Source organism: Anabrus simplex, chromosome 2 (genome assembly GCF_040414725.1).
Source record: "Anabrus simplex isolate iqAnaSimp1 chromosome 2, ASM4041472v1, whole genome shotgun sequence".
Taxonomy (NCBI): domain Eukaryota; kingdom Metazoa; phylum Arthropoda; class Insecta; order Orthoptera; family Tettigoniidae; genus Anabrus; species Anabrus simplex.
The window spans coordinates 331,239,259-331,266,750 of record NC_090266.1 but is presented as its reverse complement, the minus strand read 5'-3'; the positions used below and the strand labels follow the sequence as shown (position 1 = coordinate 331,266,750).

The 27,492-nt window shown below is 38.3% G+C and overlaps 1 protein-coding gene across 1 annotated transcript in view; it reads left to right on the top strand.

Annotated features, from left to right (window-relative positions):
- Nucleotides 1-27,492, top strand: part of LOC136863534 (serine-rich adhesin for platelets) — a 584,023-nt gene that overhangs the window by 435,537 nt on the left and 120,994 nt on the right. The window contains exon 7 of the mRNA XM_067139919.2: nucleotides 2,717-2,952. Within this exon, the coding sequence (XP_066996020.2) occupies nucleotides 2,717-2,952 (236 nt within the window). The remainder of the gene's footprint in view (nucleotides 1-2,716; nucleotides 2,953-27,492) is intronic.

Here is a 27,492-nt window from a genome sequence, read left to right as displayed (position 1 = left end):
AACCATTGAGTAATGCTGCAGGTCCTCAGAAGTAAGAGCATGTGATGCATTATCATCAGCAAACTGCAGTTCAGTTATTCTGGTCACATGAATTAAGCGATGTGAACAAAGTCTCATCAAGCTGAAGAGAATTCCATCAAGACTATACCTTAAATCAATGGCAGAGGTGGTAATACATGATGAATTACAAAGCATAGCAGCCATGTACCAAGCAAAGAGTGTTGAGGCAAGTGCACACCCTTGTGTAAGTCCATATGTGATACAAAAAGCATCAGAGATGTTTTTCTGATGGAGAACCTGACCAGGCATACCATCATGGAATGCTCAAATCAAGCCATTAAAGCTTTCAGGGCAACCCAAGTGTCTCAACACTGCCCGCATAGCAGGCCTCAGGACAGAGATAGAGGCCTTTCAAAGATTGTAAAACACTAAGTAGAGAAGTTGCTGTTGTTCTCTGCATTTCCCTTTGAATACCCTTGCACAGAAGATCATGTCAGTTGTGCCTTTAAGGGCACAGAAATCACACTGAGACTCGGGGAGAATCTTCTCAGAGACAACCTTGAGATGGCTAAGTGGAATCCTTGCAAAAATTTCGCTGGCTATGGACAACAGAGATATACTGCTGCTGTTGCCACATATACTGGGATCATTCTTCACGTTGTAGGTACTTGCCGAGTTTCCCAGTTTAAAAGTATTAGTGTGAAGAGACCCATATTTATTGATAAGCCTCCCCCTTCAATATACTACTCACTGCGATATGCGGAAAAGAAAGAAATCGGGTTCTCCAGATATGAGTAGATGGAAATTTTATTTGTAGATAAATTTGAGACAAAGTCTTTCAGAACAATCCGCATACAGTTGATTTGGAGAATAAAAAAAATAACAGAAGACAAATTAAGACATGTATCACAGAATTCCCTTTAAAAATGCCAGGTGTGCATAACCTAAAATGGAAAGAATTTTCACCCACTTCAATGACATTAAGGCAAGAAAAGAAAATTTCTTGCTTGCTTTTTGTTTCTTTCCAATTTTTTTGTGATAATGAGGCTATTTCCTAATTCCTTCTTGTTGAAAATAATGGCAGCTGTCTCCAGTGAGAATTACCGGTAGGATTCTGGGGGAATACAGCCTGTCCTTTCTGTCAGCTCGCTCTGCATGCCTCAATCAATAAATCAGTCATTCAGTCACATCCTAATTGATCTACATTTAGAGCTGTCACCCAGGTGGGAGATTCCCTACCGATTGTTTACCCAGTCTTCACTCTTGTTTTGGGTCACTGTTCTATCAGTCTAGAAGTTTAGTTTAGGATCCTAGGACTCGTACCTAACCCTCGTATCACTGCATCTTAGTTCTTGCATTTGTTGTAACCATACTTTCCTCTTCAGTAGATGTTTCTTCTTTATAATCTTCAGGCATGTTGTCTTTACCTGCCCATTCCAGGCATCTTTTTAATTTTCTGTTGCCAGGATGATGTATCTTCTCTCTCTAACCTGAATCACACTGGCTGGTTGAGTAGTGCAGTATACTGGGTGTTCGAGAAATAAGTTTAAAGACAAATTAATATAAATCCCTCTCTCTTTCTCTCTTAAGTGCACCCACTTAACCCACCCTTTCCCTACGGTCCTTCCATAAAGGATGGAGCCTTGAGTGTGTATAACAGAAAAATGTAATAATTAAAAATTAAAACTTTTGAACCTTGAAAGTTGGATGATTATGGAGTTTGCATATTATTGAATGATGTGCAGCCAAAGGTTACCTGCATAAATTTACTGCAGTGTTTAAAATTTTGTTACATTCATTCCAGAGTGAATTATCGTGTATGTGTGCAAGGAAATACCTTTGTGTGAATGCACCTTTGAATGAGTAGGTACTCTGCTACCTGTAATGAATTAATGAATTACTAAAAGCTTTTCTGTATACTGCACAGGCATATGGCTTGACACCTGACTGAAATGAGATGCTCAACTCTTATCCCCCAAATTGAGGGATCAGTATTTCCTTTTACAAGTTTGATTTTCGATTCTGTGGTAACGGTGCTCAAATGAGTTCAGATACCATAACTATTTAGTTAAAACTTATATGCAGTAAGTACACAAGGCAGATGTGAACCGAGCAAGTTCGCCGTGCAGTTAGGGGAGCTGTAAGCTTGCATTTGGGTGATAGTGGGTTTGAACCCCACTATCAATAGCCCTGAAGATGGTTTCCCTCTTTACACCAGGCAAATGCTGGGGCTGTACGTTAATTAAGGCTACGGCCACTTCCTTCCCATTCCTAGCCCTTCCCTATCCCATCATTGCCGTAAGGCCTATCTGTGTCGGTGGGGCGTAAAGCAGATTGTAAAACAAATGTTCTGGATGTGAAGTAAGCTTCTTAATAATATTCCTTCAGTGCATAGGTATTCTGAAACATAACTAAATTTTTGAGATTTTGCGTAATTAATTAGACTTGACGAGAGACTGCACATCGTCTTAACATCTGCTAGGAATGGCTGGCTGTATTGTCATGGCATGTTGTTACACTGTTTTGCAGATTATATGTAATTGTATGGACTTTTAAAGGGATGCATGTGATATAATTAATGAAGTTGTCTTTATTTTTATACTTATGAGTAAAAATGTGATGTTTCTTGTTTCGTAAGTGTTTGGATCTCGCTCACTGACTAGCTGACTGACTGACTGACTGACTGAGTTTATAATGTTTTCTTTCCCTTTGCTAGTTCTCAACTTGATGCGCTCTGAATTGGGAACTGTAATGGCCGTACGAGTGGAGATCCTTTGTGAAAAAAGAAACTATGGTGTGGCCTTCAACTTGGTGGAAACTGTTGTCCGGTTTCTTGATGTGGAGAGTTATCAGTTTAAGGCACAATGTACAGAAGATGAGATTGGTTTCTTTGTTGATGTTTACCTTTGTCTTCTGTATAGGAAGCAACGAATGCAAGATGTCATCAGTTATGTAAGTGTTGCTTAATTTTCATAATTTTTAAGAATTGAGGTAAACTTCATTTTTCAAATTCTTGTTTTAAAAATGCTGTCACTAGTATATGGTCTGTTTTATTGCATGATTGGTGGAATGTTTCTCTTTAGTTCTGTTGGTTGCATAGGTCAGTTCTGTCATAGTTGAATAGCATTAGTATTTAAGAGTGTCGAAAATGTGGGATACTGTTAGCAGATTCATAGGCAGGATAATGAATCCTTTTTAGACCAAAGTTATGGCTATCATGCATCTGTTAAGACCATCAATAGTTGTATACACCATTATCATTAAAATCAGTATTCTGCCAGTTATTTTTTTTCTACAGATGCACATTAATGACACACAATGTAAACCATGGTGGGTAGTTTAGGTAATAAATCTTTTCATATGGTACTTAATGTTACTGAGGGCCTGTACTACGACAGCCAGATAAAAGTGCGGTTTAAATTTATGCCACAGTTTGTCCATTTATTTGGAAGTTCTGTTGAAAACTCATACTGCGACTTTTGTTTATGTACAGTCTGGGAGAATATTCTCTAGTTTAGCTATGCCGAAGTTAGAGAGGCAGTTAGCGCTCTTATCTGGAAATTCGTACATATCTGGGACTCTGCTGTAAGAATCAAGATGGCTGCACATTGTGATGAATCCGCATCTGCTTGATGATTTTTTAAAAATTTACAGTCTGATTTACATTGCACCGACACAGATAGGTATTATGGCGACGATGGAATAGGAGAGGGCTACGAGTAGGAAGGAAGTGACCTTGGCCTTAATTGAGGTACAGCCTGCCTGGTGTGAAAATGGGGAAACCACAGAAAACAACCATCTTCAGAGCTGCTGACAGTGGAGTTCACACCCACTATCTTCTGAATGCAAGCTGTTAGCTATGTGACCCAAACCACACAGCTACTTGCTCGGTGCATGATGCTATACGATAAATAACTTTCTATAATGCAATCTATTTATATTTTTATAAAATATATCATGGTTCCTCTCCAGCTATCGCAGAATTTTCAGACACTTCCCGAGCTAGCAAGTTGTTGCCCATAACTATATTGAGTTGCATGCAAGCAATGTAATGGCAAACTTCCTTTGTAGCCATAGTCGTTACAGCGTCACCACTTGATACTGCTGCACTGTTATTTGCCTGTTTGAATCCCATTAATTGAATGGGTTTTTTTTTTTTTTTACGTTCTAAACTTTAGTCGGCAGGGTACTAGAGGTGGTGGTATACATTTTCTAATCACTAGAGTGCGTGCCAAAAGCTTGGGTTCTATTCTAAAACTCTCCAAAACGCTCACATGGGTGTAAAGGTATATTACGTTGTTCGTGGTGATTCATCCATCAAATGCCATGAACCTCCTACGCTGCCGTAGCAGGGGGAGAGGTGATACTCCCACATGGCGCGTCCCAGGCGGCGGATAGGGGGGGGTCTTAACCGGCTTGCCGGCGGACTTGAAGGAAATAAAATACCTCTTGTGGACCAAACACACACAACCCCCTGTGGGTGGGGGACGCAGGTGAAGAATACACTCATGGTATCCTCTGCCTGTCGTAAGAGGCGACTAAAAGGGGCGACCAAGGGATGATTGGATTAGAACCATGAAACTACTTGTGATTAGTACCACCATGCCGGGAACACCATGGGTCGCTGTTACTTGCGCGTAGTACCACTATGTTGGGTACCAAATAGGTTTGTAATTAGTAGCACGCAGGAGCACTGCGCTATCAGGCTTTTACCGTACCTGTGATTAGTAGCACTATATGAGCGACACCAGGGTTCTGGTTGCCTGTGATTAGTACCCACTATATAAGGAACACCACGGGATAGTACGAGTCCCTGTGGTTAGTACACTTATGTGATGAAAACCGTAGGTTTGCGTTGCCTATAAATGGCGCCGCAATGTGCGGAACACCATAGGTCTGTATTACATGTGCGAGTTTCATAACCTGTGAGTAGTACCATAATGTGTGGAATACCGCGAGTCTATGATGCTTTTGATTATTACCGCATCATGACAAATACCATGGTTCTACTTTCCAAGCGATAAGTACCATTATAAGAGGCCAATAACCTATATTTTGGACCCTTTTAGCTTGCAAGCATCACCGATTCAGTATTGAGCTATAGAAGCAGTCCCTTGGTCAGTATTACTATTGTTTTCCGTCAGTTTCTGAGACTGAGGCATTGCGGGTCGGCTCCACTGATCGTTTTAAATTCATATCCATCCGTTCATTTTTGTCCTCACGCTTTGAATTCTGGTCAGTGGAGGATTTTTTATTTTATTCTTTCATTGCATTTCGTCTCATTTCGTACCATCAGGGGCTGATGACCTAGATGTTAGGCCCTTTAAAACAACAAGCATCATCATCCATCGATTGAGGATGTTAAGGTGGTTATATTTCTTTGACTTCATAACTTACCATTAAGTATATATACTAAAGTGAGTTAAATGCTTTCCAGTCACTGTTCTAACATTGTTTTGGAAAAAAAAAAAATTAAGTAACTACGTACATTGTTCTTCTGGGTTGAATCGTGTTGTTGTTTTCTGTACATTTTGTACAGTTTGCAGACATTTTAAATACATTGCAGTATTCTTTGTTAAGGCGAATGAAATATCCCTACTCGATCTGAGGTAATCAATCTTCCAGGTGTTAATCAACTATGTATTAGTTATTGTTCTGGCCTTTAAATATCCTTCTCTCTATGGCTGATGTAAGCCCCTTGCAGTCTCTTGATTCTGGAATGTATGAGTCACAGCCAGGTAGCTGGGAATTGCTAGTGCTGCTATATAACCGAGGTTTGTCCTGTATGTTTATGTTGTGGCTGGCAGCTTTTAATCTGTGTAAAACAATCATCCAAGAATTGCTGATTTCATATCCTTCCTCTAAATTCTTATTCTAGTGTTTCTTAATTTCGATAGCTTCACAGATTTTCCTTTCAAGACTCCAGGGAATAGCTACCAAGATCTTGGTTCTGTCAAATGAAATTTTGTGTCCTGTTTCTTAGAAATGCTTGACAACAGCTGGTTACACCAAGAATAAAGACACGGATATTTCAGCTGTAATAAAGGTATGACATTTGCCTCTAACTCCCCTGATGCTGGTAAAATATGTAGCAGCCAAGTTAATGCATGATACTGTGTGGCATTCCACACCATCCTCCCCATCCTGCCTGGTGTTTGATCACTATGATGCTGGAAGGTACATATGGAAGGATACTGCTAACCTCATACCAGGCATATGCTGGGGCTGTACATTAATTATGGCACTCCTAGCCCTTTCTTATCCCATTGTCGCCATAAGACCTATCTGTGTCGGCACGATGTAAAGCCAATTTAACAAATAATAATCCACTCACCACACTATCATGCATATATGGCCTTCATTGTACTCCATGTTAAAGTAGGTCTCTCAAAGACACAGGGTGTTTCAGTCTGCATGCCACTGTGTGCATGTTTTTTTTTCTCTCCACGAATCCATTGTAGTCTGAGATATTGATGGTCTAGGGACAAGGGAACCCACTGTAAAGGAATGCATGCAACTAGTCCTCTTTGAAGCGGACATCAACGGAGAGTGCAAGCAGACATTGCCACAGCTGTTGGAGTGCTATACGATTTTTGATTGCCATAAGGACAAGATGTCCATCTTGTGATGTTGTCGTGGTTTGTAATCTCACTGGTGGGTATTCGATCTGTCCAGTTCTCTTTGGTCAGCTTCCTTAATGCTCATGTTGCTTATAATAATGATGATAATATTTTATTTATATCCCACTAACTACTTTTATGGTAGTCACAGATGTTGGGATGCCAGAATTTTGTCCCACCAGAGTTGTTTTGCATGCTGGTAAATCTATCGACATGAGGGTGGCATATTTGAGCACCTTCAGATATAACCGAATTGAGCCAGGAACAAACCTGCCAACGTGGGTTCAAAAGGTCAGTGCTTCTTGCGTCAGTGGCACGTGGACAGTTCAATACAGAAATTGTTGAACTTTCTTGCTGTACAATTTAGTGTGTTATTAATAACCTCATGAGTTAATCAAGAACAATGACCTCACAATCCTCAGCCCTCGCTCATATTATTAAATTGAATCTACTGGGCGAGTTGGCTGTGCAGTTAGGAGCGCGCAGCTGTGAGCTTGCATCCGGGAGATAGGGGGTTCGAATCCCACTGTCGGCAGCCCTGAAGATGGTTTTCCGTGGTTTCCCATTTTCACACCAGCTGTACCTTAATTAAGGCCACGGCCACTTCCTTCCCATTCCTAGGTCTTTCCTATCCCATCGTCGCCATAAGACCTATCTGTGTCGGTGCGACATAAAGCAATATAGCAACAACAAAAAAATAATAAATTGCAACTAACCTGTGAAGGAGCCCATTTTTACTCAATGTACCCTCATTCTTAGAATTCAGAAATGTTTGTGTAATTGGGACGATAGGTAAATAATGTGATGACTACAGAAAAATATTGGTGTGAAAATTTTGATCATTAACTTCAAACTATTCATACAGTGCAACTCAACAAAAAAAATAAAAAAATAATCCGTACATGATGCCAGGGCCACCAGAAGTCTGGTTCATCCTAGTTGATTGCTTGGACCTTCTGCTAGTGAAGACGTTTATGGTTGCAGATGATGAACAGTTTATTGAAGAGGTGAATACAAGGATTAGTACAACCTGGATGAAGTGACGAATGACATTGAATGTAAGATCACCTGAAATGAAATATCTATTGCACCATCATATGTCATGTAACAATTTTTTTTAATTTTTGTTGTATGTTCTAGTGATGTCCTATGGCAGCTATGGGGTCGGACAGGGCTAGGACTTAGAAGGAAACAACAGTGGCCTTAATATAGGTAGCTCCAGAATTTGCATGGTGTGATATCTGGAAACCATAGAAAACCATCTTTTGGACTCCTGGTGATGAGGTTTTGAACCCACTTTCTTTCAAATGCAAGGAAACAGCTACATGCCTCAAAAAGCATAACCAATTTGCTGGGTTCCTTCAACTCTCCATAGTACCAGACGTTTGCTGTCTGTGAAAGAGAGAGAGAGAGAACACCAGCTAAGTTATATGGAGGCTAAGATGCTGAGATGATCAGGCATCACTAGATTGGATTGTGCTTGCAATGTGGACATAAGGAAACACTTTCGCATTTCACTGATCCTGGAGAATATACATTAAAATAGACTACAATGGTCTGGACAAGTTGCTGCAAGCAGAAGCAGCAGATACAGTTGTAAAGATGAAGTAGTTCCAAGGAATGACCTAAGCAGTTTTGAGTTGATACACTAAACAGTGACCTAGAGAGAGTAAATTTACATTCTTAACTGTGTCATGGCATACTGTTCGCTAGTTGTGTGAACCTCTTTCAAGCATGAAGCCATTTGAAATGAGCATTTTTGCATTGTGCAGGCCGCTTATAAGCATAAAACCTTTTCTGAATCTTTCTGCCATCTATTGAGTGTTGATTGTACTTTTTGCTGACCACTGAATTCAAGTGGGAGGGAAAGGAAATTGCCTTCAGTATCTTCAACTTTCCTTCCCACAGCTCACTGCTCTTGCAACTAGTAGGCAATGCTATCAGCAGAGTAACTTGCAGTGTTTCTGGAGGCAAAAAACAAATCAAAGGATTTAGAGGTAAATGATATAACCAAGACCGACTACAATATATCAGACCTTAATACTACTATCGATTGGGAGGAAAATGGCACTTGTGTGGGCGAACGTTTGAGACATGTGGTTGATTCATGGCTTTGTTTACATTGTGTTAATGTTATTTTGATCAAGTAATTGAAGTATAAAGTATATATTTGGTGAAATAGTAATCTATAACAGTTTATTAGTAAGGTGCATTGTTAGGAATGTATATAATGGTATTGTTAGTATATAATTGTGTATATATTGCCGTACTGTAACATTTCATGAAATGGGTTGTTCCTGCTGTGTTCCTCGTTGTAGATCGAACTATACCATTGCGGATACTTCAACATTTAAATTCCCTAAATATAGAGCTTTACGGGGAAAATGGATAAGGAATATTCATCAGCAAAATTTGGATGTCAAGGACCAAACTGTTGTATGTATGAAACATTTCAAACCAAAATTTGTGGTTAGGGAAGATCTCTTTCCTACTGAAAATGGTGAGCCTGTTCGTATCCCTCGTAAAATTCCCAAATCAACCTTCTTACCATAGAATTAGATTCCCCAAAGGCAGGAGAAATCCAGAAGAATGATTACAGCAAGTGATCAACAGTGAGGAGAAGAATTTTGCTAAGTGGTGTGAGCAGGATTTAATACCATCTTTTGAAGACTTCAGAAGAATTCTCGACAGCAAACAGGTGGTTCCGTTCACAGTAATTATGATTAAAAGTCGTGTTCTTTTTATAAAGATAGATGATGGTGGTAAATTTAACGATGTACTATCAATGAATGTGTGTTTCAAAGTATCGAGTTCCTTAGATGTAAAGGTATTTTATAAGAATATGTGTGTGCCTACTGAGAAGTTTGTCGATACTGCAAGTGTGAAGGAAACAGTGACCTGAAGTGTAAGAGGTGGAGTAAGCTGGAAAATTTGGTGTGTTATCTTTCAAATTACAATGATGAACATGTTTCCACATCTGATAGAATTTCTGTCCTAGTGAATTTTTTAAAGGAGGCCTTGGTTCTTGACAGTGATCTGGATATAGTAAGACGCAGACAAATTAAATTTGCTCTAGAACAGTTGGAATTGTCTGTAGTAAGTCATTTACAGTATTTGTCAGATTTTCTTATATGGGCAGCCACAATTTCTTACTCATATCCAGAAGCCTATCAGTCCATTCGTAAAACTAACCTTATGACTCTACCTCACCATGTACATCTTTGTCAATTATTAGGTAGGATAGGTCCAAAAGGTTGTGGTATTGGAACTTCTCAAAAATCTTTCCTAATGGAGAAGTGTAAACTTTTAAATAATGAGGATAAAGTAGTTACAGTCATGATGGATGAAATTCTTGTTAATGCCAAGCTGACATATAAAGCAGGAAAGATAATAGGGATTGCTGAAAATGGGCCTGAGTCTGAGGCAGCCACCACTATGCAGGTTTTTGTGTGTTCATCCTTACATTCGAAGTACAGGGATGTCATAGGTCTCTTCCCAGTGAAAAACCTGAATGCTGAGACACTACTGGAACTAACAGTAGATGTTCTCAAAGTATTGTGAATGAACTTAACTTTGATGTAGTGTGCTTAGTCTCTGACAATCATCAAGCAAATAGGAAAATGTTTGAGCTATTAAGCGGCGTGATCGTAAAAACTTTTGCCCCTAATCCAGCTGATCCTTCCAAGTCTCTGTTTCTTCTCTTTGACAACGTGCATTTATCGAAGTGTATTTGGAATAAATGGCTAAACAGGTCCAGCGAATCATTTGTTATCCCAGATGTTAAACAGACATTCACTGTCATTGAGAACATGTTGAACATTCCTGAAGGTAAGGTTGCATTGTTGGATGCGCTTGAGAACGGTTGGCTGTTGAGAGAGCTCTTGCATTATTGTAGTGATAAAGTAGTGAAAACCTATTGAAATAGCTTAATTTTGTGTATATCTGATTCATTTAGTGCTGTTTATATAGTGGTGTTTAGTGCTTGTTGGTAGAAATTGGGAGTAGTAATAATTATTTAAATTTTGTAACAAGTAATTCAGTTGGTCTTCAGTACATTTCGTTTTCTAGGTTAAGTAGGCTAGCTAGGTGCACCTTGTTTCGAATTTAGGTTTAGGTAATACTTTAGGTAACAATATTAACTTTAAAAATATTTGTAAATATCTGTAGGTTCGTTGGTTGTACTTACAAAGGCAGATTATCATAAGGAATAGTACCGTAACTTCTGCAGCAACTTCTCCGGTATTTCGTATAGATATACGCTCAAACTATCGCGAAGGTAATAATTTACTACATTAAAAAACACGATACGCCTGTAAACTTCCATTTAAAAAGAAGTTAAAGAGATTACACGGTAATAGTTAACAGTCTTATTGTTATTGATTATTGTCGCTCCTCATATTCAAATATTGCATTGTTGGCTACAGTCGTGAACAAAGGGTGTAGTGTAGTCAAGTAAATATAAATAAAAATCAGCTGACCTTGTATTCCATTCATTTGTACTTCTGAGTAGGTTTAGTATCCGTAATTTATATTTCGCTCCCTCGATCTTTCAGTATTTATGAGCGGTTAGCTAATAATAATAAAGTTCATATATCCCAGTAATTGCAGTTGAAGTCCCTGGAGGAGGAGTAGTAGTAGTAGTTTTGATAGAAATATTTGAGAAATTATTGTAGACAACCTCGTATTTTTCAGTAGGCCTAATTAAGGACACTTTTCTTTCTCCGTCCCGTGGAGTAGGGAAAATAATAGTAATCCACCAGCTGTAAAAATCACATAACCACATTTCAGTAGAATTGTAGTGAAGATAAGGTATAATATATTAGATAGTATCTTGCCAGTTATATTCGTGTTTTTCTTCGTGTACGGCAATCCTTTTGATACTTAAGCATTTAACCAAACGCAGTGTAGTGTAGTGTAGATACATTGTAGTATAGATACAGTACATTTAGATAGTGCCGTATCTTGCCTGCTATATTCGTGTGTTATCTTTCGTGTATATCTATTAGACCGTAATACTAATAATAATTTGTCTAAGCATTTAGCTTCGTTGGTAATCTTTGAGTACAGTAGTTCTTGCACATTTCATTTCTGTTGTGCTTAGTAGTGACATACGGTACGGTACCGGTATCGTAATTAGGATACGTCTGAAAGTAGTTTAAAAATTACTGTAGTGTACTGTACAGTAGTATACGAGTAATATCCTATTAGAATTTAGTGTGCTTATTTTATTATTGTAAAATATTTGTGTAGTACTGGTGTAATAGAGGTATCCGTAGAAACTCTTACTAAAATATTGTTGAAACTAGGACAGGCTTAATTGCAGTTTGGAATTGTGTAGTTCTTGTGTATTACTTTCGATATTCAGTAATTAACAGCAGCTTTTATCCTGTTAGGGGTTGTAGGATTAAAAAAAAAATAGAGCACGACTAAGTAGTATTGTAGTGTAGTCGTATATTAATTACCTTACTATCCCAGACAATATATCGCTCCGTTCATTTATTTTTTTTGCAAATAAGTTATTTTATTTTTTAATTTAAAATTTGTCCCCCGTAAAGAATGGCTAAGGAGCGCGAGTGTACTTATTGTGGGTGTGGTGAGGCATTGAGGGGTATGAGGGAGGAGTTGGAAAGTTTGAGGGAGATAATTAGGATTCTCACAGAAGACAGGAAGGAAGATAGGACTCCCTCAAACAATGTACAGGTTACAGTAGGTGTACAAGAGGGAGGGGAAGGAAAGGGAGGAGTTGTAGAAGACAGGTGGTCTAATGTTCTAAGGGGAAGGAGATTGCAGGCCAAGGGCTCTATTCAGGATCAGAATTCAGGACAGGTGTCTGTGCGAAATCGGTACGAGTCACTCCAGGTAGAACAACAGAGGGAAGATGAGGGACAGGGAACTGTTGCTGAGATGCGTGGAAGTAGGAGGAAGGGAAAAGGTAGGAAAGGGAAATGTAGAGTAGAGGATAGGAAAAGACAGCTGGAACAGGGTCGTGGGAAGGAGAAAAGGGAGGAGGAAGTAGCTTCTACAGCTATCAGGAAAGATAGGGCTGACCAGGAGGGGAGGGGATCAAATGAGGTGGGTAGGGTTGAGGCTCTGGTCATGGGGGATTCCATCGTTAGACACGTGGGGAAAGTGTGTGGAGGAAAGGGAACCAGGGTAGAATGTTATCCAGGAATTAGGTTGAGGCAGATGTTGAGGAAAGTAGAAGAGAGGGAGGAGGGGAAGGAGAAGGTGGTAGTGTTTCACGTTGGTACCAACAACGTAAGGCAAGCTGATATAAGTACCAACATAGTTGGAGATGTGTGGGATCTTGTAAATGCAGCACGGGTGAAGTTTAAGAAAGCGGAGATTGTTATTAGTGGAATACTGTGTAGGAGGGATACTGACTGGAGGGTGATTGGGGATTTAAATCAGACTATGGAGTGGGTATGTGGGAAACTGGGAGTGAAATTTCTAGATCCTAATGGGTGGGTAGGAGATAGGGATCTGCGCTCGGATGGCCTTCATTAGAACCGCAGTGGTACGTATAAGTTAGGAAATTTGTTTGGAAGGGTAATAGGGAGGTACATTCAGGGAAACGGGATGACCTAGGGAGCGGTGATAAGGGAACAGGGAACTGGAAATCAAGCAGGGATGACATAAAATTGTTAGTGCTGAACTGTAGAAGTATTGTAAAGAAAGGAATAGAATTAAGTAATTTAATAGATATATATTTACCAGATATTGTAATAGGAGTTGAATCATGGCTGAGAAATGATATAATGGATGCAGAAATTTTCTCACGGCACTGGAGTGTGTATCGTAGAGATAGGATAGGAAAGGTGGGAGGGGGAGTTTTCATTCTGGTGAAAGAAGAATTTGTAAGCTACGAAAAAGTTAAAGATGAGACACATGAAATTCTAGGTGTAAGGCTCATTTCTAAAGATAATAGGCAACTTGATATATTTGGAGTGTACAGATCGGGAAAGGGTAGCACTGATGCGGATTCGGAATTATTTGATAGGATAGTCAGCTATGTGGGAAACGACATGGAAAGAAATGTGATTGTAGCGGGAGATCTGAATTTGCCAGATGTCAATTGGGAAGGAAATGCGAACGACAGGAAGCATGACCAACAAATGGCAAATAAGTTAATATGGGAAGGACAGCTGATTCAGAAAGTGATGGAACCAACCAGAGGGAAGAATATTTTGGATGTGGTGCTGATAAAACCAGATGAGCTCTATAGGGAAACTGAAGTAATAGATGGTATTAGTGATCATGAAGCTGTTTTTGTGGTAGTTAAAAATAAATGTGATAGAAAGGAAGGTCTTAAAAGTAGGACTGTTAGGCAGTACCATATGGCTGATAAAGCAGGTATGAGGCATTTTCTAAAAAGTAACTATGATCGGTGGAAAACGGTAAATAAAAATGTAAACAGACTCTGGGATGGGTTTAAAGAAATTGTTGAGGAATGCGAAAACAGGTTTGTACCTTTAAGGGTGGTAAGGAATGGTAAAGACCCACCTTATTATAATAGAGAAATAAAGAGACTAAGAAGGAGGTGCAGACTGGAAAGAAATAGAGTTAGAAATGGCTGTGGAAGTAAGGAGAAATTGAAGGAACTTACTAGAAAATTGAATCTAGCAAAGAAAGCAGCTAAGGATAACATGATGGCAAGCATAATTGGCAGTCATACAAATTTTAGTGAAAAATGGAAGGGTATGTATAGGTATTTTAAGGCAGAAACAGGTTCCAAGAAGGACATTCCAGGAATAATTAATGAACAAGGGGAGTGTGTATGTGAGGATCTTCAAAAGGCAGAAGTATTCAGTCAGCAGTATGTAAAGATTGTTGGTTACAAGGATAATGTCAAGATAGAGGAAGAGACTAAGGCCAAAGAAGTAATAAAATTTACGTATGATAACTATGACATATACAATAAGATACAAAAGTTGAAAACTAGAAAAGCGGCTGGAATTGATCAGATTTCTGGGGATATACTAAAGACAATGGGTTGGGATATAGTACCATATCTGAAGTACTTATTTGATTATTGTTTGGCCGAAGGAGCTATACCAGATGAATGGAGAGTTGCTATAGTAGCCCCTGTGTATAAAGGAAAGGGTGATAGACATAAAGCTGAAAATTACAGGCCAGTAAGTTTGACATGCATTGTATGTAAGCTTTGGGAAGGCATTCTTTCTGATTATATTAGACATGTTTGTGAAATTAATAACTGGTTCGATAGAAGGCAATTCGGTTTTAGGAAAGGTTATTCCACTGAAGCTCAACTTGTAGGATTCCAGCAAGATATAGCAGATATCTTGGATTCTGGAGGTCAAATGGACTGTATCGCGATTGACATGTCTAAAGCATTTGATAGGGTGGATCATGGGAGACTACTGGCAAAAATGAGTGCAATTGGACTAGACAAAAGAGTGACTGAATGGGTTGCTATATTTCTAGAAAATAGATCTCAGAGAGTTAGAGTAGGTGAAGCTTTGTCTGACCCTGTAATAGTCGAGAGGGGAGTTCCTCAGGGCAGTGTTATCGGACCTTTATGTTTTCTTATATATATAAATGATATGAGTAAAGGAGTGGAATCGGAGGTAAGGCTTTTTGCGGATGATGTTATTCTCTATAGAGTGATAAATAAGTTACAAGATTGTGAGCAACTGCAACGTGACCTCGAAAATATTGTGAGATGGACAGCAGGCAATGGTATGTTGATAAACGGGGCTAAAAGTCAGGTTGTGAGTTTCACGAATAGGAAAAGTCCTCTCAGTTTTAATTACTGCGTTGATGGGGTGAAAGTTCCTTTTGGGGATCATTGTAAGTATCTAGGTGTTAATATAAGGAAAGATCTTCACTGGGGTAATCACATAAATGGGATTGTAAATAAAGGGTACCGATCTCTGCACATGGTTATGAGGGTGTTTAGGGGTTGTAGTAAGGATGTAAAGGAGAGTGCATATAAGTCTCTGGTAAGACCCCAACTAGAGTATGGTTCCAGTGTATGGGACCCTCACCAGGATTACCTGATTCAAGAACTGGAAAAAATCCAAAGAAAAGCAGCTCGATTTGTTCTGGGTGATTTCCGACAAAAGAGTAGCGTTACAAAAATGTTGCAATGTTTGGGTTGGGAAGAATTGAGAGAAAGAAGAAGAGCTGCTCGACTAAGTGGTATGTTCCGAGCTGTCAGCGGAGAGATGGCGTGGAATGATATTAGTAGACGAATAAGTTTGAATGGCGTCTATAAAAGTAGGAAAGATCACAATATGAAGATAAAGTTGGAATTCAAGAGGACAAACTGGGGCAAATATTCATTTATAGGAAGGGGAGTTAGGGATTGGAATAACTTACCAAGGGAGATGTTCAATAAATTTCCAATTTCTTTGAAATCATTTCGGAAAAGGCTAGGAAAACAACAGATAGGGAATCTGCCACCTGGGCGACTGCCCTAAATGCAGATCAGTATTGATTGATTGATTGATTGATTGAAATGCCAATTCACAACCTTACAGGCTAATTTTTCAGAAATGAGAGACCTATTTCATTCTGAAAAGAGGATGTTATTAAAGCTGGCTCCAAATTTGACCAAGAAGGCTTTGTATCCCATGGCTATTGAGAGTTAGAACGTTGCTCTAGCTATATGAGTATTTTTGACCCTAAAAGTATTGTGGCCTTAGAGATGCTACGAAATAAGGGTATGGTTATCTCTGAGGGTACCATTCAATTTTTATAGTTAATCTCTAAATGGTGGAACATTGTTGATGTTCAGCATGTTATGAAGGGAACATGCACCTTAAATAAGGATGCAAACCCAATTTATGGGGCCAGTGACACCAAACTCTTCTTTTTGCAAACTTTGAAAAGTTATTGATATCTGGCACATGTTGCAATCAGAAGGGAAACTCACTGATGACACATACACAGCTCTAACTCATGCACGCCTCGCAATTGTTGATCTATGTAAATACATTTTTGGTAAGTACAATTACGACTATATACTCACATCCAAGCTACAGGCAGCTTATAGGAGACTGACTGGCTGCATGTACAATGCATCTGTTGAACAGATACTTGAATCTGATCGAAGACTCGAAGTCCTACGTTTGCTGAAGTTAAAGTCTGCTGAGTTAGGAGAGTTTACCTTAAAGGATCTAGTTGTAACATTCACCCAGAGGAAAGTAGATGAAAACTTGGAAGTTTTGGAACCTGCTATTGATGAGTCTCGCTGTTCAACTATTCCTTTTGAAACTCGGAGAATTTTAGTATGTATTGCTAGTTATATGAGCATGACCGTCCTGGAGAAAATAAGGAAAAGAGAGAAGTGATGGAATGTAAAGTTATGATACAGTCTGATGAACAGCTACTTCTTGATTGTGATAATATGGAACTGAATATACTTCACTCAGCTAAACAGAGGTGGATTGAAGCATCCTTCAGCTTTCCTTCTATCCCTTACTATTGATGTGTATTGCCTTCTCCAAACCCTTATCAGTGTTGAATATGAACCACATTTTTTTGAAATTAGACAAAGACATGCTGTAGTGAAACTAGTCTCCAAATGGCTGAAAATACCTTAAGTAATGCTGACTATATCTGCAAGTGTTGCATGCCATTAATAAAATTTATGAAGAAGTGCATTAAAGTCCTGGCCAACATTTGTGTCAAAAACTACTCAGAACGTCTGCATGACAAAAATGTCTCCAAGGACATTGCTAAAAAGATTCACATTCAACAGATGAAGAGGAGCAATACTGTGGACTTAGGAGCGAAGCAGAAAATCCGCAAGGGTCTTCAGCTCAACAGCGTGTAAACTTACTAGGTAAACTGCTATTTACATAACATTACTTTCTATTTTCTGCCTACTGGCACGTAAAAGAACTCCTGCGGGACTAAATTCCGGCGCCTCGGCGTCTCCGAAGACCGTAAAAGTAGTTAGTGGGACGTAAAGCAGATAACATTATTATTATTTTCTACCTGTTCTCTCTTAATAGTCTTGTTACTATTTATTTAGGCAAAGTTGTTCATCAGAAAGAAGCCTATTGCATGTGGTATTTATTTACTTGCATATTTCTGTATGTCAGCATTGTTTTAGTCATAATGTACCTGATGCTAAAGGAATTGATTTGACATAACTACATGTATGTGTGTATTTATCTTCAATAGCCTCTTTAATGTACTTAATTTCAATTATTTTCTTCTAAGTAAGTACGTTTTAACATTAATTTTGAAATGAAGGTGTTCAAATACGTCAGTTTTGTATCGGTAGTTTTACGTGGGACAAAATCCTGGCATCCTCGGAAACGTGACCAGTAGTTAGTGGGATGTAAAAGAACATTATTATTATTATTATTATTATTATTATTATTATTATTATTATTATTATTATTAATATTATTATTATTTTGCAGCGGTTTATCATTGAAACAAAGTTATTACGTCCTACCTAACCTTCATCAGTCGGCACCTGCTGCGCCCACGACGCCCACCATTTTGATTTCGATATTACGGTCTGATATATTGTAGTCGGTCTTGATATAACACATATGTTGTTAGATTCAGAAGACAATGATACTGATAGTGATAGTTATTTCAGTTGTTCGAGAGATGGCAGTAATGCTGTAAATGGCATAGGAGACAGCGACATTGTGGACATTCAGACAGAGCCAGCAGAGATTGCAGTTGCGTGTGAATGGTTATTTATTTACTGCCAATGCTGGTTTGCATGTACACTTTGAGGATAACTGTGAACCTATAGATTTTTTCAGGCATTTCTTTTCTGATGAACTAGCAGAACTGATAGTGCAGGAAAGAAGCATATATGCCAAGCAAATGATAAGAAAATAAAGGCTTATTGGGTTTGCTCAAACACAGGAGCAGGGATCATGAATGGGTGGAAATAAATGCTGGCGAGATAAAACTTCTAATAGGCCTCTTGATTTTGCAAGGTATAGTTCAGTTTGGAAAGGTGGAGATTGCAGAAGAGGCAGCTGAGTAGTAGTACGAGTACACTATTCATCAGCAGCATTTGTTTCCCAAGTTACGGGCAGCTTCAAGTGCATCTGTTCCCCATTTAACGGGCAGCCTGAGCAATTGCTGGCAATAGCTCTAAAATGCCTTTGTGAGTGGTGGTAATTATTTGCCTCGGAAAACAGTGGGGCTTACCCTGCTAAAAGTGATGCACAGTTCTTGTGCTGGGGAAGCTGTGATAAGTGGTTAACCAGCCGTTCATTTTATGAAGTTGGGGAATAATAAATATATTGATCCTGACAGGAAAATTAGAGGAGTTGATTGATTGTTTGGAAAAGGAGAACAAGTGAAGGGGAAAAGGAGTGAAGAGAATGAGTAGTGTGTACAGCCTATATTAGAGTGCAGGAGGTGAAGCAAAGAATGGAGTAGGAGGGATTGTTAACAAAATCCTGGATGGAAATGTGGATGGACTACATTAGTGATAGAATAATCAGAGTGCAACAGAGGACAAACAAAGGAGTGAAACTGGAAACAGTGAGGAAAATGTAGAGAAATTCTTGGAGACACTCGAGGAAATAATCACCAGTATGAAAGTGATAGGCATGGGAGACCTCAATGCTCAGGTTGGAAATAATAGAATTGGTAAAGAAGTGATTGGTCCATTTGGATATGGAGAAAGAAACAGTGAGGGAGATAAGTTGATTGATTTTTGTGAGAGAAATGGAATGATTGTGGATAACATTTGGTTTAGAAAGAAGAATAGTAGGAAGTTCACTAGATATGGCTGGGGTGAAAGAAAGATAAAAATAGTTATTATTTTTCTGGTTGAGAAATTAAATTATGAACAGTTAATGGATGTTAACAGTACTACCAGAGGAGGCGTTTGCTGGAGACCACAGAGTAGTAGTTGCAAAATTCAAAATAGGTGAGAGTAAAAGAAATCAGACAGAAGAAAATAAAAGTATGGAAATTAAAAGATAAAAGAACTCAGGAGGAATTAAAACATCACATCCCTATATCAGAAATAGAAAGTGTGGAAGAAGAATGGATCAAATTTAAAAACACATTTGTAAGCTGTGCAGTAAAATTTGTGGCAAAATTTTGGCGAGAGTGAGGTCCACCTTGGTGGAATACAAAGGTGAAGAAGGTTGTTAAACAAAGGAAGAAAGCATGGCAAGAATAGAATAGAGATAGCTAAGAGGGAAGTAAGATTAAGTATTAGGAAATTAAAAGTATAAAAATGTGGTAAATAAAAAGAAAAAATATTGGGAGAGATTCACAAGAGAGTTGGAAAAGGATGTAAACGGTGGAGAAAGGATGGTGTATGGATTGATAAAAAATAACAGAAAAGAAAAATTCTACACAAGTGAAGGAATGGAGTGGAAATATAACAGACCCAGGGGAGATAAAGAATAGGTCGAAAAATTATTCCAATAAAATCCTGATTGTTAGAAATGATGCAGAAGATAGTGTGGTGGTAGATATGGATATTCCAGAAATGGGGAGTCCATGGACTGGTTTGATGCAGCGCTCCATGTCACGCTATCCTATGCTAAACTTTTCATTTCTTCATAACTATTGCATCCTACATCTGCTCTAATCTGCTTGGTAGAGGTGGAAATGTCTGTTAACAAATGAAAATGGGAAAAGGAGCAGGGATGGATGAAAAATGTATGGAAATGATAAAGGCAGCTGGACTTCTTGTTCTACATTGGTTATATAGGCTGCTAAGGTGTATTTGAAGGAAAAAGCAAGTACCTGTTGATAGGTGTAAACGTGTAATAATACTAGTATTTAAGAAAGGTGACAGGAAGGTATGTGACAATTATCGAGGAATTACACTGCTGTCTCAAGTAGCCAAAATGTTGGATAGAAGAAAGGAGTTGTTGTTTGAGTCATCTGTCCATGGACTGGTTTGATGCAGCTCTCCATGCCACCCTATCCTGTGCTAAACTTTTCATTTCTACATAACTATTGCATCCTACATCTGCTCTAATCTGCTTGTCATATTCATTACCTTGGTCTACCCCTACCGTTTTTACCACCCACACTTCCTTCAAAAACCAACTGAACAAATCCTGGCTGTCTTAAGATGTGTCCTATCATTCTATCTCTTCTTCTCTTCAAATTTAGCCAAATCGATCTCCTCTTTGACAGCAAGAAATGAGAGTAAAATTCAGGCCAATGAGATGAAGTTCCTGAGGAGTGTGGTAGGGAAGACAAGGAGAGAGAGAGAGAGAGAGAGAGAAATATTGAGGTCAGAAAAGAGATAAGTGTAGAAAAACTGAGTGATAGGATGGAGAATAAATTGAGAGGAAAGGTGGAAAGAAGTTTAGAAGAGCAGAATGGATTTTAACAGGACAAGTCAACGATAGACCCTATATTTACCACGAGATTTGTGATGGAAAACAGTGGGAATATGGAAAACATCTGGTGAAGGTATTCCTTGATCTAGAGAAGTCATACGATAGTGTTAATAGAGAAAAGGTGTTGGAAACCTTAGAAAGAAAAGGATGTGGGTGGCAATCAAGGAAACTAGTGAAAGCTATGTATAAGAATTGTTCCAGTTGTGTCCAGACACCAATGGGAAGAACAGATTGGTTTAGAAACGAAACTGGACTAAGACATTTAAGTCTGTTGTTTCCACTTATGTTTGTAATGGTTGTGGATAAAATGAAAGGAAACAAATTCAACGTATGGAGGGGGATATGAAAATGTTGTTTGCTGATGACATAGTGATCTGGGGAGTTAACAATACAAAGTGCAAATCCAACTAGAGGTTTTAAATGACAATATTTAGAAATACCATGTGAAAATCAGTGTGAAGAAGAGCAAAACATCGGTGACGCCAAGAGGAGAAAGGGAAGGAAAAGGAATCAGGATCAGGGGACAAAATCTTGAGATTGTTGAATACTACAAATATTTGGGAACTGAAACAATGCAAAGTTGTATATGGTGATCAGCAGAAGTGTACAAGCAGGAAATATATTCTACCAGAATGTTGGGAACGTGGTGTGAAACAGAAGTTCCTATGAAATGTACAGAGATAATTTACAAGATGTACTATACCCTATATTAACGTATGCATCAGAGACTTTGACAGCAAGAAATGAGAGTAAAATTCAGGCCAGTGAGATGAAGTTCCTGAGGAGTGTGGTAGGGATGACAAGGAGAGAGGGAAAAAGAAATATTGAGGTCAGAAAAGAGATGTATAAAAACTGAGTGATAGGATGGAGAATAAATTGAAATGGTTTGGACATGTTATGAAGATGTAGGAGGGAAGGATACCAAAGTAAGTGTTGGAGACTTAAGATAGAAGGAAAGAGGGCAGGAGGGAGGCCAAGAGCAAGATGGATGGACTCTCTCAAGAAGAAGAAGAAGAAGAAGAAGAAGAAGAAGAACAAAATTGCTGAAGAGGAGTGATGGAAGGAGAGGCAACGGTGGAGAATTGCCATCAACACCCCAACCTGGCAGGAGCTGGACAAAGGGAAATGAAAATGATCATGAGGAGCAGGTGGAAAGACTTCAATAGCCCCACTATAAGTCTTCTTTTTTTTTTTTTTCAACAAGAAAAAATGTATTGACACATCATTCTTCAGAACTGTTATGACTGATCACAGATTCCATTTAATTATTAGATGCCTTCATTTCAATGACTATAGCAAATTTGATAGTAATGTAGACTGAAATTCAAAACTTTGGTAAATTTTAGACAACTTACACTCCTGAAGATGAAAGGTTACTCTTTTGAAAAGGTAGGTAGTTTTGGATAGTAGCTGCAGTCGCTTAAGTGTGGCCAGTGTCCAGTATTCGGGAGATAGGTGGTTCGAACCCCACTGTCGGCAGCCCTGAAGATGGTTTTCCGTGGTTTCCCATTTTCACACCAGGCAAATGCTGGGGCTATACCTTAATTAAGGCCACGGCCGCTTCCTTCCCAGTGCTAGCCCTTTTCCTATCCCATCGTCGCCATAAGACCTATCTGTGTCGATGGTGCGACGTAAAGTCAATAGCAAAAAAAAATATAGTTTTGGATAGAAAGTATACGTCCGAAGGAAGAGAGCACATTTTACAGCGGATTCATACCAGATGTGTGAATCTTCATCTGGCTATGTTTACAGTATGGTAGTGTATGCCACTACCTATCTTTCGCCTAGCTAATTTCTCAAGGCAGGCCGGTCTGACTGAGGATATCGAAATCTAACTAAAATGATTATGAATGCGGTAGTGCGAGGATACATAGTTACTGAAAGAGGAAATCGATGATCAAGGAATAACTACTTTATCAAACGAAAGAAAACATAGTCTGTTCTGCAACAAACACTGAATATTATTTTTAAACATCAAAGAAATATGAGGGATAACATACCCAAAATCCGTTCAGTATGGTGGTCCAAAAACCACGCGAGTTACTGGTTAACCGAATACTTACACTAAGAATACTCCCTGTACCTCGGGCTTGACGATTACATTATCAATACCAACTATTAGTTTTCTCCTACGAAAATAACAGATTTGACCATGGTATAAATACCACACACAACCCCTCAGGAATGGAACCCGAGAACAAACTGACTCTCAACTTTGCAGGCATCTCAGACGAGGGACAGAACACACGACAATGACGAACACATACAGAGAAATACACATAAAAGGAAAATACAGGGATCACTTGATGACGAATATGAAATAAAATACAAGTAACATAATATAAATGCTTCACATAGGCAGTATTTATCGAACCGAAGTGCTGGCCACAGGCAAACCTGAAACCCCTAATCATTCACTTTAGAAGTTATTACTGGAACAGAGTGACTCAATTTCTTCTCCATAGGGCACCTCTTAGGTTCATGAAATAACTTGGCCTTGCTCTTTGAACACTTTATTGTGCAGTCTAATATTGAATGGTATCCCTCTCAGCCCCAGCTGACTTCACATACATTTTCCTGATAGGCCCAAAAGTAGCAATACACAAATCCTGCCTTCTCCAACTATGCATTGGGTTTTTGCCCTTCGAATGCATCACCTAAATCACTTTCGTCATGGCCAGTTGATACGGAACTAACATAAGAATTCAAATCATCTATCATAACAACTCATGACCTTGACCTCTGGGCTACACAAGGAAACATTTCAGCCGTCAGTACCACACGTAATATCCTAATACATTATGCCTACAGAACTTTACCCACAAAGAATAACCACTATATATGTACCTGTCCCGGGCATCGACAGAGTACTAATTATAAAATCTTGCTTCACAAATATGTCACGGATAGAAATCGTATGGGTGAAGAACTTCGGAGAATCAAACCCGGGCATCGAAGTCCCATTCTCCCTACTTTCGTTCAGAGCATATGGGTTATGATTCTGTCTGGTAAAAATAAAATGGGCAAGTAACTTAAATTTCTTGAAAGTAGGGCACTATAGTAAGAGTAATACATTAATCTAAGAAATAATAAGAATGGATATTTACCAAATTCAAAACACAATTTTATTCACTGAGAGATCATTGGTGAAAATCTGTATACACACGAGAGATGCCACATAATTGCCTGCGTGTCATTTTTTTAGAAATAATGCACTTGCTTTGTCACATTGGTAATGACATTTAATGTCTTTACGAGTTCATTATACACTCTTGAATCGCATTCTGACATTCCCAAGCCAAAATCACTCAACATTGCATATATTACACTTTTACTTCCAAATAGTAAGGACCTTTTCCTTTCACCTTGATACTAATATCATTTGGATATCCACTATATTGTGACATGATAACATAAATTACATGAAGACGATGCCATCCCTGGGGAGTTTTTGTTATATAGTATAATAGTCACCGTGGTGTTTAAAGCATCTAACAAGTACGTCCCATCTACACCAACAAATTACCTAGCCATGAAAATCATGTCATCGCCTATCACTAATGTTTCCTATAATATCACATTAAACATTACCACACTACCGAATATGCATGTCTCTCCGGGGGGGACAAACTTATTACTAATATTTACAATGCGGACATTACAACATTTGTGCACCTGTAACTCCAGAATGAATCAACATACAATTACACAAGGCACAAACAATAAAACACATAATATAGTGGAGCATTATCCCTGTAAACAAACAATAAATACACTTCAGTACTCTCCAGAATTTGTGCCCCTTAAGGGTCTTCTAGTATCGATCCAAGGACTTACATACTAGTCTTGACTTCGAGGTGCTATCTGAAATTCCCTAACTTTGACTTTATTTAGATACCCTGATTGAAGAGAATGTGTCAACTACCGGCTCATTAAACACAAAGCCTTGCGATGGTAAAAACGAACTATTAGGCAGTTGATTATTGTAAATAATTTGTTTGTAATGGGCGAGCCTATCTCTGCAGGTTAGTGGCACAGAGGCTTGCGGACACACCTTTAAAGAGAGAGACAACTGAGGGTCTAGAATCTCTTTCTTTCACCATCCACTATGAGGCCACAAATCACTCGTCTAGAGGTCATGCCGTAGCTACAAACAGCTGAGCAGATACACACAATTTTGTCCAGACTAAACGATTAATTCTTAAATCATCTATCGCATTTTCCCCGGGCACATTACCCTCCATGGGCATTATTCAAATATCAGTCACTTAATTCAATGCCTCATCAAATTTCATAACTGTCCTATCTATTGTTATAATTGTTATTATTATTTCTTCTGTCCTGCACATCTTCATATATGAGTCGTCTATTTGCAAAACTGGCCATCTCCAAATGGTAAAACTTTCAGGAGACTGAAATAACTTATAAAATCTAAATAAAGAGATTTAGAATTATTTGTATTTGCTACATCACTTATAAATAGCATTGTAATGAATGTTACATAATTCCAGTGTTTTATTCATATAATTATTTGAAGTATTTAAAGTTCAAATTTGGAGATGGCCGGGTTTGCACCAAACTAAAGAAACTGAAGGAATGAAAATGTACAAAAAATGCTTTATTTAAAAGTCAACTTAAAAAATCAATGCAGTATAAAAAGCCAATGTATTTACACAAAGTGAACCAGAATTAAATTTTCAAAAATTAAACGTTAAAAAACATTAAACATTAAATTAAACATTGTCATTGTCTACACTGTGCTCACATGCATCTCCCTCATCTTCTGGGTTGTTTTGTGGAAGGTTATTGTTGTCAATGAGTTCTTTGTAAAACTTAAGCATTTCAACATTTCTCCTCTGAGTCCCAAAATGTTTAGTCAGTAGGGATTCAACATCTTTTGCCTTTAAATTCTTTACTACTTTACCAGTATGTATAACTTTTGGATTCATCATCAAAATATTTTTGCCTTTCTTACAAACGCCTAATTTTGTTCCAACGTCTGTTCTGTAGTTGGTTTCACCTTGATTTAACACTGAATTGCCTCCTTTTGGTTTGGTCAAAATAACCCTTTTCGCAGCAAAAAATTTGAAGTGCCATTTCCCTGTAGGCTTGAAAATAGAAGTACATTCTGTTTTCCGGTCAGTCGGCAACATTGTCATCTTTTCCTAGATGAAATAATTTACCATACTGAGAAAGAACATTATGAAATTCCTCATGTTGTATTAAAGTTTCTATTTTCATTTTTTGTTTTTCGGCGAGCCCGAAAACTCTATCCAATAGTAAAAATGAATGGCCTGTCAGAGGGAAAATGAACTCAATTTCCTGAATGCTTTTAGGTGCCTTTGTAACAAACCAAAAGAAGAGTATTGATATCATAACAGAATTTTTGTTGTGCCCCCCACATCCATCAGCAAAACACCTTATAAAATGAAACATTGGGTATATTAGTATTATTTAGCTTATGATAAAGCACTGATGCTATTTCATTGCCTTTTTCTGGCCCTTTCAGGTGTTACTTCATCAACCGTCGTGTCCATTTTTTCCAATATAATTATAATAGCTACACAGTTCTATGATAAAAACTACAACTTTCCTTACAACAGAACTATAACACCTACAATAGTCTCCATGAATACTCTGTTCTTTCCCACACAGTTGCTGCGATTCCTCTGCCCTCTAGCGTTAGAGGAGATGGCCGGTATTGCAACTCATAACCATACGCGGACAGCCGTGTTTGCAACTAACTCCAATTTCTTATGAAGTAAATAAACTGGTTGGAGGCTGAGCTTGCAGCTAATAGTTTGTTGCCTTGTGTAAAAGTGGACATAGAAAACATTCTGCACAAAAAGTGGATTTCAGTTTTTTTGGGAGATGGCCGGATTTGCAAATAGACGACTCATATTATCTCTATTGCCGTCAGTTTCAAATACATGTACTTAATATCCACACTATTCAAATATCTTCTAGAATATATTTAGATCACTCTTACAAACAGGGAATTAAAGTATAATATTTCCACACTCGCGTATCTTTCTAGTTCATTTGTTTGCACCTCAACCCTTCGTTTTTTTGTTGTTTTTTTTTTTCATTTATCAGCATCCTTAAACTAAAGGGCAGTGTCTATAGTCATGCAAAATTTAAATTGTGAAACACCTGACAATTAATGATCGGAACTTAAGAAGATCCTACCAGCTGATTTAAATTGGAAATATTACGGAAGTCAGCAGAATTATTTAAATCCACCCACCTACAAGTGCTTCACTAAACACACATAACAACTTATAGGGCAGTATTCACTAATTCATGCATATTGCTGGGGATAACTTTGGTGATTAATCACTAATCACCCAGAAGACAAGGAAAATAGAGCTAATTTAAAAGAACTGTACCCATTTTGAGTCTCGCATATCCTGCTACTTACACATTATGCATGAAATCAAAATACATGCTGCTGAATTTATCTACGAAGTTAAACTATCATATTAATGCGACCATTGATAAATTTTCATGCTAAGATATCATTGTAATGTACTTATCATTTCACTGTG